This window comes from Dipodomys merriami, unplaced genomic scaffold (genome assembly GCF_024711535.1).
Source record: "Dipodomys merriami isolate MVZ:Mamm:240054 unplaced genomic scaffold, mDipMer1.0.p SCAF_1, whole genome shotgun sequence".
Taxonomy (NCBI): Eukaryota; Metazoa; Chordata; class Mammalia; order Rodentia; family Heteromyidae; genus Dipodomys; species Dipodomys merriami.
Window position 1 is genome coordinate 27,947,593 of NW_027202270.1, and position 19,898 is coordinate 27,967,490.

General features: G+C 38.0%; 1 protein-coding gene across 2 annotated transcripts in view; it reads right to left on the reverse strand.

Moving 5' to 3' along the window:
• The window catches only part of Pard3b (par-3 family cell polarity regulator beta), a 990,481-nt gene that overhangs the window by 302,913 nt on the left and 667,670 nt on the right, over positions 1-19,898 (reverse strand). The window contains exon 19 of one of the 2 annotated variants that reach the window (XM_070018756.1): positions 7,405-7,461. The exons of the other annotated variant lie outside the window; for it this stretch is intronic. Within the exon in view, the coding sequence (XP_069874857.1) occupies positions 7,405-7,461 (57 nt within the window). The remainder of the gene's footprint in view (positions 1-7,404; positions 7,462-19,898) is intronic. 2 annotated transcript variants of the gene reach the window in all.

Consider the following 19,898-nt stretch of genomic DNA (forward strand, 5'->3'; position numbering starts at 1 on the left):
TCCCATCTAAGAAAAGTCCAGGACCGAATGGATTTACAGTGAAATTCTACAAGGCCTTCAAAAAAGAACTCACAACAATACTCCTCCAATTCTTCAATGAAATTGAAATAGAAAGTTCACTACCGAGCTCTTACTATGAAGCCATCGTAACCCTCATCCCGAAACCAGGCAGGGACTCATCAAACAAAGAACTACAGACCCACTTCTTTGATGAACATCGATGTAAAACTTCTCAACAAAATTTTGGCCAACTGACTTCAAAAACTCATCAAAAAAAATCATACACCACAATCAAACAGGATTCATTTCAGGGATGCAAATTTGGTTCAATATATGCAAATCAATTAATATAATTCATCACATCAACAAGAGCAAGGATAAAAACCACATGATTATCTCAATAGACGCAGAAAAAGCATTTGACAAGATCCAACAACTTATGATGAAGGCTCTGGAAAAACAAGGAATTCATGGAACATGTCTCAGTATAATAAAGGCTGTATATGACAAACTACAGCCAACATTATAGTTAATGGCAAAAACCTAATGCCATTTCCTTTAAACTCAGGAACAAGACAAGGATGTCCACTCTCTCCAGTTCTCTTCAATTTAGTATTAGAATGCCTAGCTACAGCAATAAGACAAGATGCAAACATAAAGGGGATCCAAATGGGGAAAGATGAAGTAAAACTCTCCCTCTTTGCAGATGACATGCTCTTGTATTTAAAGAATCCCATGGACTCCACTCCCAAATTACTCCAGCTGTTTTGAAACTTTGGCAATGTAGCAGGGTATAAAATTAACCATCAAAAATCAATGGTATTCCAACAATGAGAAGACCGTGGCTGAAATCAGGAAAGCAACTCCTTTTGTAATAACCCCACAAAAAATAAAATACGTAGGAGTTAACTAAAGAAGTGAAGGACCTCTACGATGAAAACTTTCAAAACCTAAAAAAGGAAATCAAAACAGAATGTAAAAAGTGGCAAAACCTCCCATGCTCCTGGATTGGAAGGATCAACATAGAGAAAATGGCAATACTTCCCAAGGCTATCTACAAATTCAATGTGATACCTATCAATATTCCAACCTCATTCTTCAAGGAAATAGAGGAAGCAATCCAAAAATTCATATGGAATAATAAAAGACCCCGAATAACAAAAACAATCTTTAACAGAAACAACAGTGCTGGAGGAATATCAATACCAATACCAAATTTGAAACTCTACTACAAAGCCATAGTAATCAAAAAAACTTGGTACTGGCACAAGAACAGACCCAAGGACCAATGGAATAGAATTGAAAACCCAGAAATGCACCCACAGACCAATAGTCACCTAATCTTTGATAAGGGAGCTAAAAAAATACAGTGGAGGAAAGAAAGCCTCTTCAGTAAATACTGGCAAAATTGGTTAATTACTTGTAGAAAACTAAAGCTAGATCCTTATTTATCACCCTGTACCAGAATCAACTCCAATTGGATCAAAGACTTCGAAGTCAAAGCAGACACCCTGAAAACATTACAGGATGGAATAGAAGAAAACCTAGGTCTCCTTGGCACAGGCCAAAATTTTCTTAATAGAGACCCAGAAACACAACAAATCAAAGAAAGGTTGGACAAATAGGATTGCATGAAGCTGCAGAGCTTCTGCATGGCAAAGGACATAGCTAGCAAGATCAATAGAAAGCCCACAGATTAGGAGAAGATCTTCACTAGCCATACAATGGACAAGGGTCTCATATCTAAAATACTCTTAGAACTCAAAAAACTAAATCCCCCAACAACAAATCCTCAAAGAAACAACTGCCCAATAAATAAGTGGGCGAAAGACTTAAAGAGAAACTTCTCTGAAGAGGAAAGAAGGATGGCCAATAGACACATGCAGAAACACTCAACCTCCCTAGCCATAAAAGAAATGCAAATCAAAACAACATTGAGATACCACCTCACCCCAGTTAGAATGGCTATAATCAAGAACTCTACTAACAACAGATGCTGGAGGGGATGTGGCCAGAAGGGAACCCTACTGCATTGTTGGTGGGAGTGTAAAGTTGTTCAACCACTTTGGAAAGTAGAATGGAGATTCCTCGAAAGACTCCATATAGAGCTCCTCTATGACCCAGCAATCCCACTTTTGGGTATTTACTAAAACTATCACCAACAAGGCCATACTAAGGCTACCAGCACAACTACATTTATCGCAGCATTATTTACCATAGTTAAGATAAGGAACCAACTCAGATGCCCCTCAGCAGATGAATGGATCAAGAAAATGTGATATATATATATATATATATATATATATATATATATATATATATATATATATATATATATAATGGAATTCTATGTCTCCATCAGAAAGAATGACATTGGTCATTCTTGGAAAAAATTATATTAAGTGAAGTAAGCCAGGCCCAAAGAAACATAGGTCCCATGGTTTCCCTTCTTTGCAATAACTAGTACATGTGTAGGACAAGCAGAAAAGGACAAAAGCTATGTACCTATGACCAGATAAGATGATGTTAAGCGAAATGAACCCCAAGATAGGGAAACAAAGATCTTTTTTCTTTCTTGCTATTGTTTCTAACATATTTATAATGTACCATGTGATTTTTTTTTGTTTCTTTGTATGTTCCTCCCACACAGTATAGCCCCTGTTTTCACTGTATTTGACGTTGGTGTCCTGCATCTTGTATATACACTTCTTTAATTTGGGGAGGGGAAGGGAAAAAACAAAATTCTGAAATAAGGAAACAGGTTGACCCATTGTAACAATGAGATGTACAAGACACTATGTTGAAAATGAACTTTACAACTCTGAGGGGGGTTTTGGGGGGCAGCGTGCAGGTAGTTGTAGAGATGGGAGGGAAGGGATGGTAGGGGGAAAACAAAAGAGGAAGCAACAATGCTCAATAGTAACTGTGTTGCTCATGTAACTGTGACCCCTCTGTACAATAAAAACATACAAAAAAAGAACTATCACCTGTACCAAGATTTTTTTGTCAGTCATGGAGCTTGAATGCTGGATCTAGGCTCTGTCTTTGAGCTCTTTTGCTCAAGGCTAGCACTAACCACTGTGAGCCACAGTGACACTTCTGGGTTTCTGATGGTTAATTGGAGAAAAGAATCTCTCATACTCTCCTGCCTGGGTTGGCTTTGAATTGAAGTCCTCAGATCTCAGCCTTCTGAGTAGCTAAGATTACAGGTGTGAACCATCAGCAACCAGCTCAATTTTTTAGGTAGAAAAATCTTAAACTCTTCAATAAATTATGTGCCCACAGCCTTTTGAGAAGGTAGCTTTTTGTTGTAAGAGACAGAGACAGAGAGACAGAGACAGAGAGACAGAAGAAGAAGAGATACATGTAAGTTTTTAATACTGTTTTTTAAAATAACCATCTCTTTTCCAAAAAGTAAAGGTTTAGAACTCTTGTATATAATAAACCAGACAATAATTGTCCTTGTTATGGAAAAGCATCTCAAGATGAGGGATTTTTTTATGTGTTTCTCTCTCTCCTCAGCTCCCAGTCCAAATATAGGCAAATAAATTTGAATTTAAAATGTCACAATAAAATAAAAGAGAAAAGGTAGGGTAAATTGAAGGCTAGGAAAATAGAACTTGGTGACAAGTTCCAATGAACTTGCCAAAGATTTATTTTATAAGTATGGTAGTAATCAGATCACCTAAGACATTTAGGCCCCTAGCAGAGTAGGAATAGTGAAGTCATGACAGAGACATAAAGGAGTAGGTGACTTTAGGAGTCCAGTATAGACTAGTTAGGTCAAAGTTGAAGGAAACTGGTCAAAGTCACCCCTTTTATTTTGCAGTCCATCTCCATCATAAAAGCTGTTCCTTCCCATACTTTGAAAATTTTAGGAGGCACAAGGAAAGTGGAACAAATCTATGATATTGATTTTCTACTATCCATTGACTAGAGTTCAAATTTAAAGTGGAAAATTATAGTCCCTGGGGGAGAAGAAACCTATCAATGAGAACTAATACTAAAAGCTCCAGAATTAGGGTTTTTACTGTTCACTGGTGATTTGTCTGCAATCAGAGATATAGCCATTATTTCTGGTCAATGTTCCCTTTGGCTTTCTCTTTCTTTAGTTCTGAACTATGTATTATTTTAAGGGTTCTTCTGTTGGCAATATGGTACAGCTCTTAGCCATGCTCTGCTGAGACATTCCTATTTTTGATTTTCAGAGCTATAAGGATTTTTATTTTGTTTTGTTGTTGTTGTTTTTGATACTAAGAAAACCTCAAGAGAATATATAATAGTTTTGGTTAAACAAGCCCCTGAAAAATTCAAGACCCAAGGAGGGTTCATTCAAGTTTTCTTTATATGGTCTTGTTTAAAATATAGAAATTTAAACTTTATCTTAGTAAAATAATATTTACTTCTTATTTTCTCTGACTTTTTTATTTCTTTTTTATTGTCAAGGTGATCACAGAGGAGTTACAGTAACATAACTAAGGTAATAAGTACATTTCTTGTCAAGCTTGTTAGCCCTTCCCTCATTTTTCTCTGACTTTCCCTCTCCCACCCCTCATCCAGAAGCTGTACAGATCATTTCTAACATATTGTCTTGTGAGTATCTCTGTTGCATTGGTTTCCCCCTTGTCCTTTGTCTCACCATTCTCTTGTTCCCCTTCACTTACCTAATTGAAATAAATGCATATACAATACAAGGGTACCAAAATCAAATACAGTGACAACAGCGATATACCATAGGGGGAAGAACATACAAAAGAAACAAAAAAATCACATAGTATATTAAAAATGACAACAACAACAACAAAAAACCTTTTGTGGCCATGTCTTGGAGGTCATTTTGCTTCGTGTCATCTTGTATGGTCAGATGTACACAGCTATTGAGCTATTCTGCTCATCTGCTAAGATATGGAACCAACCCAGATGCCCCTCAGTAGATGAATGGATCAAGAAAATGTGACACACACACACACACACACACACACACACACACACACACACACACACACACACACACACACACACACACACACACACACACACACACACACACACACACACACACACACACACACACACTGGAATTCTATGCTTCCATGAGAAAGAATGACACTGCTCCATATGTAAGGAAATGGAAAGACTTGGAAAAATCATATTAAGTGAAGTAAGCCAGATCTGAAGAAACATAGGCCCCATAGTTTCCTTTATTTGCAATAATTTGTATATGTCCAGGGTAATTCTCTGAACTTTCAGAGATTTTATGACTGCTGGAGGAAACTGGGAGAGAGATGACAGCTCAGACACACATTTATGAATTCATTCTAGGGTGATCAGCTATCCTGGGTTGCTTAAAACTGAGGAGGAACTTTCAATGCTTAAACTGAGATGACTGATCATTATGATTCAGACCAAGGGGCACACTGAGAAAGGACTTTTTTAGTAACCATTCTTTCTTTTAGCCCAAAGACACATCTCTATGCTAGTCAATTTCAACCAATGGCCAAGTAGTTAATGATCACATTGATATTTTATACACATAGTGCAATGAAATTAGAGTCTGCATCTCACAGACAAAGAAAAGCCTTCATTAAAGAAGGGAAGTAACAGAGCCAAAGCTAGATGTCAAGACACAGCAATATGGTGGTTGGATGGTTTCATAGCAATTGGGAATGCTCTTAGAATCTGAACAGGTTTAGTAAATTTCATATCACTTTAATAATTATGTGGGTACCAGTGGTTCATGCATATATTACTAGCTACTCAGGAGATTGAAATCTGGAGGATCACAGTTTGAAGCAAGCATGAAAAGAAAAATGCATGAGATTCAATCTTCAAAATAAACAGTTAAAAGCTGGGTTGGAGGTTTGGCTGCAGTAAGCAAACTGAGTGAGTACAAGTGAGATCCCAAACTAAAACAACAACTTAGAAGCTCTATGCCAGGCCCATGTTGAAGAAAGGCTTTGGGTCCTGGATAGAATGAATGAAAACACATTTGAGTGGTTCTCTGTGGTAATTTGCTACAGAACCCTGGGACCACACTTATTAAGCAAGTGATATTTGTTGAGTAAATGAAAAAGTTCTCAGAAAAAAAGAGAGATTGGCTTTATCCATATTACAACATGACTGTTTGCTCCATAGTATTGAATAAATTATTTCAGAAAAGACTAGAGAATTTCCATCTGTGAAGGGATATTGAAAATCCATTTGTTAAAACAACATCAGAAAATTCTTCAGAGCTAGAGAGGAGCTAAAGGATACACATCTGAATTTCAACCACAATGATGGTCATAACCTCACAATTTAGCTCTTAAATCTAAATCCAACTTCCATTGCTAATAATTTCATATTTATAGGTCATCTTAATTAGGCATCGAGTTTAAGTAGGGGGATCATCTTGTATATATTTTTTTCTGGGTTTCCCAGGAGTAGTATTTAATAGATATTCCAGTAATGAACTGATTAGCAATTTTTTTGACACTTCATTTAGATGAATATTTATCCTTCTTACTTTTAAAGTACTTCAGGGAGGTTATGATCCAGCCTGTTTGGAAACCTCATTCCAGTGCTTAAGAACTACTTTCCTTTTTATATCCAGCCTCATTTTCACTGTTAGGGATTTTGGCCCATTTTTTTCCCAGTCCTGTTCTCACTGGAAAAGGAGAACAGCTGGTTCTATTTCCAGTTAACTTATCCTTCAACCTTTTCTTCAAACAGAAATTGAAAAGAAATTAACTCCCCATACAGTTCACTCCTTAAAAAAAAATTGAACCGCTTCTACTGTTTCATTATTTTCAATACTACTACCTAGAATGGCTAAAGGGCACAACATATTAATATCCAAATGTGTCTACTCCAATTAGCACAATATATAAGCCAGGCAGTCAATTAGCTAAAGTTTGTTAAAGGCTAAAGTTCTGAAAAGCATGAGAGAAGATGCCTTTGCTTAAAGGAATTTACCACCTCATTGAGGACATAAGGCAGAAATAGAGAACTCAAACTACATGCCAAGCCAGCCAATGAGAAGTTCACAGGAAAAAAAAAACTCAAGTCATTTATAAAGAATTCTGATGAGAGATGGGTTATCGAGGCTCATGCCTTTGATCCCAGCTACTCAGGATTCTGAGATTTGGAGGAAAGCAGTTCAAAGCTAATCTGTGCAAAAAAGTTTAAGAGACTCTCCCAGCTCCATCTCAAAGCTGGGTATGGTAGTGATGCATGGGAAAATACTAGTAGGAAGATTGTGGTCTTGGCTGGCTCAAACAAGTGCAAGACACTATTTGAAAACAAAAACATGGAAAGCTTGGGGCATGGCTCAAATGGTAGAGTGTTTGACAAGGTCCTGAATTCAAACCCCAGTACTGCTGAACCAAAAGGAAGAACTTTGACAAGAAGAGAAATGCAACTCACAGGATTGGTAAATGAAATGGGGCTTCACAGGGGCCTCCAAAACCTGGCACAGAAAACCTGGAAAAGAAGAAGAGAAGGAAGACCATTCTATGAGCAGGTTCCCTACCCAAGGGCTTAACAAAGTTTCTTGTGAGGTAGCAGTAACTGGATTAACCTGTTTAGAGTGAATCGTTTGTAGAGATAAAGAGTAAAACAAAAAAACAGTAAGAAAAATAGAATAAGAACTGAGGGTATGGGATGGCAGATTAAAGAGTATACAATTTCATGAGACACTGGCTCCCAAATGGAGGTCCCTCAAACTGGCTAGGAGTCTCCTGAGAGACTCCTGAGCCCCATATGAAGCTACATGGATTAGAATTTTTGACTATGAGGTCAAGATATCTCATTTTAGCAAGTTCTAGGGATGCTTCCAGGGTACAATCAGATTTGAAAAACCAATGGGTAATTAAGAAACATCTTAATTTCTATAGCAAAATGCTATGAGTATAGGTTGTATTTGAAGTACTTCCTGTTTGTCAAACACATTTTACTTAATCTTATTCATCCTCACAGCAATTTACTTCTATTAAGTAAATCATACGTTTGTTCTAATTCACAAGGGAGGAATTGGAGACATAGGGTGGTTAAATGGCTGTTTAAGGACTGATGGTCAAAAAGATGCAAAACTGAGTTTTGAAGCCAGGTAGAATGATTTCAGCCCTGTTCTCCACCACTGTTACATTGCATTCTGATGTGTTCATGAAACATAGCAAAGACTAACTATGCTAAGAAGAACTAGAATGAAGAAATGAAGTAGGGTAATTATTTGGGAGGCGATTGCAATAATGGCATTAGAAATAACAGACTGAATTAGTGTGGTAGCAGTAGAAACAGACAAGAGGTACAGATGTGTGTGACAGAGCCATTTTGCAAATATCAATAGGGTTGTTGGCTCATGTAAGGGTGGGGGCTGGGAGGAGGAGGCAACCTAGATGTTATGAAATTCCTGCCTCAAACATAACTAGGGATGTCAGGACAGGCCGGTGACTTAGCAGGGCAGATTTTGAATTTGATTTCAGACATGTTGAAGGTAAGGCTGCAGTGGTGTTTTTGTACAAAAATGACAAACTGATAGCTTGACAAAATTGGATTGTCTCTAAAAATCCTGATGGACGTTATTTAATATGTTTGAGGTAATAATCCAAGATGTACAACCCAATAATATTTGTATATCTCCTATCCACTTTTCCATTTGGGTATCGCCTTTCTGTTTTTAATTGTTCTGGGAAGTCTTTTTGCTGTAGTAACAATTACTGTTACTATGCTGGAGATTCAAAGCTCTTCACTTAATTATGAAGCAGCTCATATTATTAGATTGCTATTGTGACATTGCCTTCAGTAGGAAAATCCAATAGATGGCAAAAAATAAATACAGATTCTACATGGTGTATGGAGAACACAGAGAATTATGGCTGGTGTCCATGCATCTTCAGATGCTAATACAATGGTAGCAGCAATCAGGAGGAGTCTCAGAGTCATTACTAGTTCAAAGTCTGGCTCTAGACAGACTGCCTCACCTCTTAGAGACCATCTGCAAGTAGCCCTTGTTTGCCACATTCCCCTCCCACACATCATACAGATGGATGCTAGTAAACTGAAGTTCTCAGACAAAAGGTGCTTAACAAAAGGCTTTATTCCATTTTCCCCACCGTAAGCAAATTAGTAAATCTATACATGTCATTATCTAATAGTATTAAGTAAACACCCCACAAGGACATGACATTGTGCTATGCAGGGGACAAATGAGGCAAATAGAGTTTCACTAAGAACTTACAAGTGTTTATAGACATGAATAAAGCTGTTGTTAGTATGCTTTATTAGTTATTTAATATGAGTATGCAAATAGGTCCATTAGGAAATCCTTTGCATTTTATCAATCCAACATCTTAAATTATTATATTTCACCTTAAATGCTAATGAAGTTTATTTATGCACATGTCCCTTCCATTATAGTGTCTGTGAAAGGTTCTCTTTAGCATATCAATTTCTTTAAAAGTTAAGCCACGGGACTTTTGTTCTGATCTGTTAACATATCTAAACCTCATTATCCAAGGAAAGTAATGAGATGAAGTAGTCTATTCTCAATCAGTGTTTTTTTTAAATTCACATTAATATAATGGGACGTTGTGCACGCACATGAAGAAGAGAAGGAACCCTAATGAAACAAATAAGTCCTTTGGTTGATACTCTATAGGATCCTTTTTTTTTTTTTTACTGTGATATGCAAGCAAAAAGATCAAATCATCCTGTTTTGAATAGCTCAAAACAAGTACTAGAGAGTCATCAAGATGACCAAGGCAAGCAAGGAAGGCTATGAAAAAGCAATCAGACTTTAAAATGAATTTGGAAACAAGGTTTCCATACATTGTCCTGTTAATTATGTTCATACAAGTCCCACACCCCTCAAGGAACACATACTCAGAAAAACAGAAGGGTAAACAAAACATTTGCAGACATGCCTGACAGCTGAAAAAAATTATTAAAGCGATATTCCAAACCAAGTCTGCATGCTGGGCATCCCAGCGACTCATTTGTCTCTGCGCTCAGCTCATCAGATGAGGAGCCCATCTGTCTCTGGGTCCTCTTTTAGTTAAGAAATAAATGCTGGCCAAAGAATCTGAAATGTGTTTGATCCAAATTTAATTTATACTTGACTTTTCCGTTAGTAATTCTTGCATGTATCTCCATCACTTTTATCGCTTGCCCTGTTCTCACAACACTCTCTCACACTTTACATTCCCATGTTCATAATCTATCCACATTATGGTGCTAATTTTCCTCTCTGGTGCTTAGCTGAGAGCCAACGGATGCTATGTTGTATAATATGTAAATATATAAATATGATCGGCTATCACACCACTGGGTTTAATGGCAGTCAATATCAGTATATTACACCCTCTACTTTGCAATTCCATTACAGGCTCAGTGCTGCTGGTCATAAAAAGCAGCTTTCCAAGTCCTGGCCTGTGATCATTGTAATAATGAAAAAAGGGTCACTGCTCTTCTGCACCCAAATGAAAAATTAAAGTTGCTAGGGCACTTAGCTCAAAAGAAAATGGGCAAATTAACAAAACAAAAAAAGCAGAATACTCATGGCTGGTATTATGGAAGACAAAGTAAATAATTTAAGATAAAATAAAGAGAAATTTCAGAGTTACCAAAATGACAAAAACTGAACCCAACTAAACCCTGATGGGCTTTTTCTATCTCTTTCTTTTCCTCTGCAATTAGATCATCCAAGAGAAGGATGGATGTCTAGGTCTGTGGTATAGTAGCCTTTGACATACAAATTTGTTTTTTCCCCCCACAATCTTCTATTTCTCACAGGCTCAATATGTGCAGCCATTTTAACCCTGAACTGCAAGGTACTCTTTTCCATGGATTTCTATATCTAAGTTATAGCTGAATTAAGAACTTTGACCTACTCTGGCTTTCAGTTTTCATCTGAAATTTCATTATTTCAAACTAGCCTGTACTTCATGAAGCAAAGCATCCCACCTCTGGCTGGTTGGTGGCCTTTTGCCTGTGGGGAAATGACTGTTAAAATTTCATTATCCTGGCCACATTTGCTGGGTTCCCTTTCATACCCATAAAGTTGAAGGTATATCCAGACATTTACAAGCTCTATCCGGAAAGAGGTAATGACAGGCTAAGGCCACATTACGTTTATTGTGGACGAGGCTCATAGCTGCTGTTCAGGGATCAAGGTAAAGAGGACAAATGTATGACAGATGTCATGTTCCCCCGGTGACTTAAGAATTCCATCTCTATCTAACCTAATTTAAAAATCAAGTCAAAATGTATCTTTGTGAGTAATATATCAGGACAACTTTGGGGCAGCCTGATGAAATAACTATGAGCCATCATTAAGAGTATCAAATCTACAACACTTCCATATACTCTGGGCTGAAACTTACAAAAGGAAGTTGGGGGTGGTGGTGGATTGAAGACAAAATTAAAACCTTTTCTCCATTTCAGTCTATTTTCCATTTGTATTCAGCAATTCCAAGCCTGGAAATAGTTGATGGTTACATTTAGAAAGGAGTGACCCAGAGCATGTAATATAAGTGATCAAATGATTTGAGCTATGTCATTTCTTCTTGCAGTTTATTATGTTAAAATCATTCAGGTGAAAGGAAAAGTAGTTATGCCCATCTGGATACAAAAATAACTTAGAGGAAAACTAAAGCAATAAATATGTGTGAGCTCCAAGTGTGTCTTCCTCGAGATAATAGTGGTAAAATCTGGTGGTTTTGGCTGTCTAGAGTGGAGCCGCAGGGGGGAGAAAAAGCAAGTAATTCTTATTGTTTCCTAAAAGAAGATATTCAAATGACTGACAGGTATATGAAAAAAATTCAACATTACTAATCATTAGGGAAATGTAAATCTAAACCACAATGAACTGTCACTTCAAACTTATGAAAAAAGAGAATAGAGAAAGCATTGGTAAAAATTTGGAGGGGAAAAAAAAAACAACAACCTTGAACCCTGTTGATGAGAATGTAAATTAGTGAAGCCATGATAGAAAATAGTATGGAAGTTGTTTTAAGCAATTCAAAATCAAACCACCATATTCATCTATACCACTTCTTGGCATGTGTCCAAAGGAAATGAAGAGACATCTGAGGTCCTAGGTTGTTTGCAGCAATACTCACAATAGCCAACAAGTGGTGACAACTTTTGTATCCAAATGATAATTGGATAAAGAAAACATAGTGCACACACTCTCACACTATTTAAACTTTAAAAAGAGGAAATCTGGAGCATGGTGCTGGTGGTTCATGCTTATAATCTTAGCTACTCAGGTGGCAGATATCTGAGGATGACTGTTTGAAGCTAGACTAGGCAGGAAAAATCCTGAGACTCTTATCTCGAATTAACTACCAGAAAGCTGGAAATGAGCTGTGGCTCAAGTGGTAAAGGGCTAGCCTTGATTTCAAAAGCTTTCAGGCAGTGCCTAAGCCCCGTGTTTAAGCACTTAGAATGGTGCACAGGCACATGCACATGTATGCGCGTACACACACACACACACACACACACACACACACACACACACACACACACACACTAAAAAAATAACAACAAAAAACAAAAGAGACAATCTTGTCATTTGTGAATAACATGGATAAATCTAGAAGACAGTATGCTATATGACGTAAGAAAGGTTCAAGAAAACAATTGCCCTATGTATTTATATAAGTTGATAGAACTCAAAGAAATAGAATAAAATGGTTATTACCAGCCAGGCATTGGTGGCTCATCCTGTAATCCTAGATATGCAGGAGGCTAAGATCTGAGAATCTTTGTTTGAAGCTATTCTGGGCAGAAAAGTTCATGAGACTCTTATCTTCAGTTAATGACCCAAAAGACTTGGAAGTACAGGGGTTGGGAAGGTGGCTCAGTGGTAGAGCACTTGCTTTGCACTCATGAGGCCCTGGGTTCGATTCCTCAGCACCACATTAGCAAAAAAAAGGCCAGAAGTGGTGCTGTGGCTCAAGTGGTAGAGTGCTATCCTTGAGCTGAAAGGCTGAGGGACAGCACTTGAGGCCCTGAGTTCCAATCCCAGTACTGGCACATACATATGAAAGGTTATTACAAATGTAGGCAAGGACTAGGAGGATTAGAAAGAAAGCTGTTGTTGGTCATGTGTTGGAAACATGTTATTATGTGTTCAAGAGATCTATTATATACTCTGGTGCTTCTACTTTATAACAATATATTGTATAATTGAAAAGCACTGAGTAGATCTTTTTTTTTTTTTTTTGTCGGTTATGGGGCTTGAACTCTGGGCCTGGGCGCTGTGCCTCAGCTCTTCAGCTGAAGGCTAGCGCTCTACCACTTGAGCCTCAGCCCCACTTCCGGCTTTTTCTGCTTATGTGGTGCTGAGGAATCGAACCCAGGGCCTCATGCATGCAAGGCAAGCACTCTACCACTGAGCCACCTTCCCAGCCCACACTGAGTAGATCTTAAGTCTTCACTATATACACAGAAAAGATAATTCTGTGAGGTAATGTATATATTAGTATGTTTTCGCTATCTAACAATGCATATATATGTCAAAGTCGCACATTGTATGCTAAATATATGCAATTTCTACTTGCCAACTTAAAGAATAAGAACTAATTTCTTATCAAGTTAGGCACTATATAGATGTCTTTGCTATATAAACCATTTAACTTAAATGTTGCAATGTTGAGCCAAGTGATGGTGGCTCAAGCCTGCAATCATAGCTACTAAGGAGGCTGAGATCTGAGGATTTAGGTTTAAAGCCATCCCGGACAGGAAAGTCCATGAGACTCTTATTTCCAATTAACTACCAGAAAAATGGAAGTGGAGCTGTGGCTCAAAATGGTAGAGCGCTTGCGTTGAGCAAAAGAGCTCAGGGAGTATGCCTATGTCCTGACTTCAAGCACCTTGACCGACCCTCCCTTTCCCCTCACCCCCCACCCCCAAAAAAGTCACAATGTTGGAGAGACTGGGTATTGTATCTAGTTACTGATGAGGAAATTTAAAGTCAGAGATTAGTGAAGGTCACAGAACTTATAAGGTACAGATTTTTAACTAGGTTCAGTACTAATTGGTGGTGGTAATGGCTGTGTTATCTGTGGAGATACTGGAGGGTTTATGAGTGTATATGTATGTACTTATAAAACAACTCAGGGCAGAATGCCTTTATTTAGAGTTCCTGTAGTTTAAAGAAAATATATAGTATATTTTAGAATAAAATGAGGGAAATTTAAAAATGAAAAACGGATGCCCACCTTCTTAAAAAAAATCTCTTTGTCTTTAAAGTTCAGGGTTTAAATCTTTCTGCATGCTTCACTCTGAAGAAGTTGAAGCAGGTCACTTCAAGGTGTGCTCATCTAGCCGAGTGAAATAATAATAATAAAGAATATCTACCTAATAGTCCAAGAGGAATGGAGCTGACACAAACATCAGTGAATCAAGCTCACCAGACACACTGCAGACAGCTGCCTTTAGATAGTATACTTGGCTATGATCGAGCTTTATGCCCTAAACAGACACAGTTTTTCTCTTTTGTGGTTGTTATAGCTTTATGTGAAGTTGGTTTAAAAATAACTTCCCATATTCATATGCTGCAAAAAGAGAAAAAAAGAAGAAAGCAGGCATCAAGTAATTCGCCTTTCATAGCACAGTGTGCTAAGTTCTGATAACATATCTGCTGAAAATTCAGTGCAGCTTGGGCAGATGCACTCTGTTCAGCTGTTAGACAGTTCCCAGGGTGAGATGACACCAGCCTTTCTGCCTTACCTTCTTCATAGCACCTACTGCAATCTGAAATAATCTCAGTTATTTGGGGTTAGTCGTTTATTCTCTCCCCTTCACTGGAATGGAAATTCCAGGACAGCATGACCTGCATGGCTTGTTTAGTAGCATATAAATTGGTCACTGATTATCTCAAGGTAATAAGGCTGCTTTGTTCCTGTATCATCTTAAGTGAACTTGGAGAATTTCCGTCCTGTCCCTAGGTAAATATAAATCCATTGGGAAAAGAGTTTCCATGTGATATTTTGCTTTTCATTGTATTAAAGAGTTCACAAAACCTCTACTTCATCCATGATTTGCCTTTTGTTTATGAAGATGGAGATGTATGAAAGCAAGTACTTTGTTCCTCTATATTCAGTGCCTAGAAAAGCACCTGTTATAAAATGTAACTTTAGAAAAAATTGCTGAATAAATGAAAGAATAATTGTGAGTATGCTTGGCAATGAAGAAACATTCAGTAAGGGTTATTCATCAAATGTCAGTGGGCAAACACACTTGATACACAGAAATGTGTTCCCCTTGGCAGGGGTTACTGTGACTCTGTCTAGGAGTTAACTAGGCATGATCACTTTTAGAGACCGATCTTGTAAGAGGTGTAGAAAGGGAAAGTACTTCAACTACTTCAAGCTTTTTCAAGCAGTGTCCAGAAGAAGTTGATAGTTCAAGGCTTTTTTCAAAGGGTCAGCAGCTACCAACATAGGCATGGAAACACAAATCAGAATTTTATTGAAAGTTTATGGGGATCAACAAGGTTATTAAATAACTAAAGGATGGGGAAAGACCTCTGGGTTTTCCACACGAGACATTATCATAGCCCAGGTAGAAATATACCTTGACTACAAGACATCTCTGGGAACACAGATGCTAGGCAATGAACTTGTCTATTGAAAAGTTTGAGTTCTGCCCACTGATTACAGGAGCCATGGACCACCTTTTGGACAGAACAGGGTTATAAAGAGTGTGATGCCCAGAAAAGTCATACACAATAGTGGAAGTATTTAAACACCTTGACCTGAGATAGCTGTATAGGCTCTGTATTTCTCACCAAGGTTTCCTGCTAGATGCAAGCTACAAAACATTATTTACACCAATGACTGAGTTCAGGAGATGCTGCGTTCCTCCCCACCTACCAAGTTTTCCAGTGGCTCCAACATGTAGAATAAGCCTGACATTAACAGATAGCTGACCTTCCTGGAATGGTGGCAGTGAGCACCTCTGCCATCTTCCAGCCCATAAGAGCCCAGGGCACAGGTGTAGACAGCAGTGCTGAGTGGAAAGCCCAGTGCTAAAAGCAAAGAATTGACAAGGTGTGTAAAATCCTGTGATCTTGTGCAACAGCTGTGTGCCTATGCGAGCCTCGCATTGTCAAGAAGGCAGTTACAGAACACTTTTATTGTGCATTATTTTCCCTGTGTTCCAATACAGGCCCAAATATGACCTTGTTCATATATTATTGCTTGCCTTTTAGGGATTTCCATCTCAAAAAAAAAAAAGAACTTCATATGAGGCGGCAACCTTCAGAGTTGTTAATATTAAAACGAGCCAGTAACATGAAAAGAGCTGTATGTTGCCAGTTGCCATTTCATGATTTATATCCAAAATTGAACAGACAGACCTGAAACTGATTGGTAGCATAGCCACAAAACTCCTCTTTCAGTCACAGGTAAGGGGCATACAAAGGAAACAAGGTTTTTCAGATGCACATTTTCCCAGAACAATTTATGACCTATCCACACTTGAATTACGCAAGGAGATAATTTGAAATCAGCTAGTTATAACAACATTGGAATTGGACAACATGCAGAAAAAAAATCAAAAGAGGACCTCCCCCCAAATCTTTTTTCAGTAGGATCAAGCAAAGGTTGGAGTAATCAACAAGCTTAACTGTACTTCTATGTACATTGGATAAAGATGAAACAGTTAATACAAGAAAAGACGACTGTGTTCTTTAGAAGGCAGCAAAAGGTGGCTGCTACCAATCTCATACTTTTGTAATCCATGGTTTGGTGAGAAGAGAGGGGAAGAGCATAAGTTCTCACCCCTTCAATCAAGTGCCACCAAGCATGGTATAATTGTGGAACCCATGCCAAAATCTCATCTTCAGGAGAGTGTCAGAGAAATGCAGAGTGTAAGAAAAATGCATATTTAAAGCTACATCTTACTCAAAGAGGCCCTTAGAGTAATCAACCTTTTTTTTTTTAATAAGAAAGAAACCAAGTCAACAGCATCTGAGCAACAGATGAGAAGGAAAGCAGAATCTGTTGGCTAACAGGAACAGCTTTTGTGTTCTTTGTTGTTGCAAACCTGCATGTCGCAGCAACTCCAATATGCTCCACAAACTCTGATTCAAAAGGCTATGGAAAACAGTTGCTATTTTTGTACCAAAGATAAAATCAAACACCACCTTTCAGATCTTAATTTTGCTAAAAGCAGAGGGAGGAAAGAAAACCCAAGGTGCTAGGTAGCTAAAGCATCTAGGAGCTGTGATTTCTATTGTATGGAAAAACAGAACATTATACAACAAAAGGAAAGAGCTGGCCCCTTTATTACAGGCAATGAAGTACATCAAATCATGTAAAATTCAAGAAGGTAAAATACAAGACTGAAGGTTCCTCTTAGTGATAATGGAAGAAATGGAACATATGAATTTCCAACAGTTTTCATATTTTAAATAATTTTCATAGTTTTTTCCCTTTATTACCTCAACAACATTTTCTATAATGATTACCATGATATTGTAAAAGTAGTAACAATTATGATAATATCTGCATTGGTTCTCTATTGATGCTATAAAAAAGTATGATAAACTTATGTCCTGAACATCCCCAATCCCTACATTTAGAGAGGAGGCCATAGAGAGTCAATTCCTTCCTTTCTCCTTCTTCTAGAGGCTGCCTGCCATCCTTGCCTCTTGCTATCTTCACCTGCAAAGCCAACAGATTTGCATTTCATGACACCTTTCTTTTTTAGTCCTATCTTCTTCTTCCCCCTTTATGGTCCACATTGGGCCTACTGAGGGAATTTAGAATAATCGTGGGTTCAAGTTAGCCGATCAGCAATTGCAATTCCATCTGCAGACTTAATCAGCCTTGCCCATGTAACACATGGGAACACAGATTATGATGTGGACATCAACATCTTTAGGAGGGCATTATATTGTCTGCTATTCAAGGGAGGTTGCTTTCCAAGATTAGCTCTAAGCCTATTACATATAACTTAGACATGATTCTGACAATAATGATAGGTTCTACTCTCATTCTCATTTTTCAGGTAAAGAAACTGAGGTATGGGGGGTTAAATCACCTGCTCAGTGTTACCTTACATACAAAGCAGGGAAGCCATGATTAAATTGGAAAGTTCATATGCAAAGCCTATCTTTGGAACCCTATCTGTCTGTCTGTCTGTCTGTCTGTCTGTCTGTCTGACTATCTATCTATCTATACATGCATCTATCTATCATCTGTCTGTCTGTCTCTGTCGGTCTGTCTGTCTGCTAGTACTGGGTTTTAAACTTACAGTGTTAAACTTGCTTGGAGTTGCTTGCTTGGTTTGCATTCTTCCACTTGAGCCATACCTCCAGTCCCCAAGTAGCATGATCATTTTAAAGACAAAATTCTCTTCTAAATATTGTTAAAATTATTAGCAAGATGCTTAGGTCATTAGACCATAACTTCTGACAATCATAATAATCATTCAGAATAAGGATAACTTTACATGTTAAAGAAAGGTAGTCGCTTAGAGAGACTACCAGGAAAAAGTTAAAAATTTTTTTTTTCTTACTGGCAGATACTAAGCTATAGTAATGATAGATCAGAGGAGGACATTATTTTGGACTTAGCACTTGCATTTGGCCACAACAGACCAAATCAAGCCACAATGAAATCATTTATACTAGGTATCACATGAACTCAATTTTTGGGCTAATTTTCTAATAAACAGAAGATTTCCTGCAGCCAAGTAATAGATCCAGTTTCCTTCAGCTAACAGTACAAGGGAATCTCCTTTACTTAACACTATTAGGAAACTAATTATTTTATCTTTTTTTTATTGTGAAAATAATGTACAGAGGGATTACAATTACATGGGCAAGATAATGAGTACATTTCTTATCAAGCATTGTAGCCTCCTAGGAAACTAATTTTGAAATGACCAATCAATCTTCCTTTTGATCTGCTCTCTAATTTGCTTTCTTTAGCCTTTTCCTTCGTGTAAGTCCCACACCTTCTGCTCAGTTCATCCAAGTGCCTTTCTATTCCGTAGGTGGAATACCATCAAAATAAAGCTAATTTGATATTCAAAATTTAACTTGTGGAAATTTTGTTCTTTGATCATCAGATGACTACTAGGATAGTTAGTGAGCTAGGGTAACCACAGCATGTCTTCTTACAACACATTTAGCGCAAAGTTACTCCTAAGATTTTTTTTTTTTTTTTTTTTTTTTTGTCGGTCGTGGGGCTTGAACTCTGGGCCTGGGCTTTGTCCCTCAGCTCTTCAGCTCAAGGCGGGCGCTCTACCACTTGAGCTACAGCGCCACTTCCGGTTTTCTGGTGGTTTATTGGAGATAGGAGTCTCACGGTCTTTCTTGCCCGGGCTGGCTTTGAACCGCGATCCTCAGATCTCAGCCTCCTGAGTAGCTAGGATTACAGGCGTGAGCCACCAGCGCCCGGCACTCCTAAGATTTTTGAACAAGAGGACATGGGAATAGGATTCTACCAGCATTGAAAATGTAAAGGAAAGTCCAGAGCTTTCAATATTATTTATGTCTCCTAGAGGTCAATTTGTAATTTATGAGGTCCTTTAAGAGGAGAGAAAGGGAGAAGGAAAGGAAGGAAGAAATAAGGAGGGAAAGAGAGAAAGAGAGAGGGGGTAAGAAAGAAGGAAGGAGAGAGGGTGACAGGGGGAGAGAAATTGAGGGAGAAAGGGGGAGAGAAAGAAAAGAGGAAGGAGAGGAAGAAAAGGAAGAAGAGAAGGAAAAGGAGAAGGAGGAAGAGGAAGTGGAAGAAGAACAGGTGGAGGAGGAAGAGGAGGAGGAGGAAGAGAGGATTTTCTCTGTGTTTCAAAATCTCAGAAGATCTCAAGCTGAGAACCATTAATACCATTCAGTATTTTTAAGACAAATACCTTCTAAAATGTGGCCAACCTGGCCTACCCACTACAATATCTTGTCA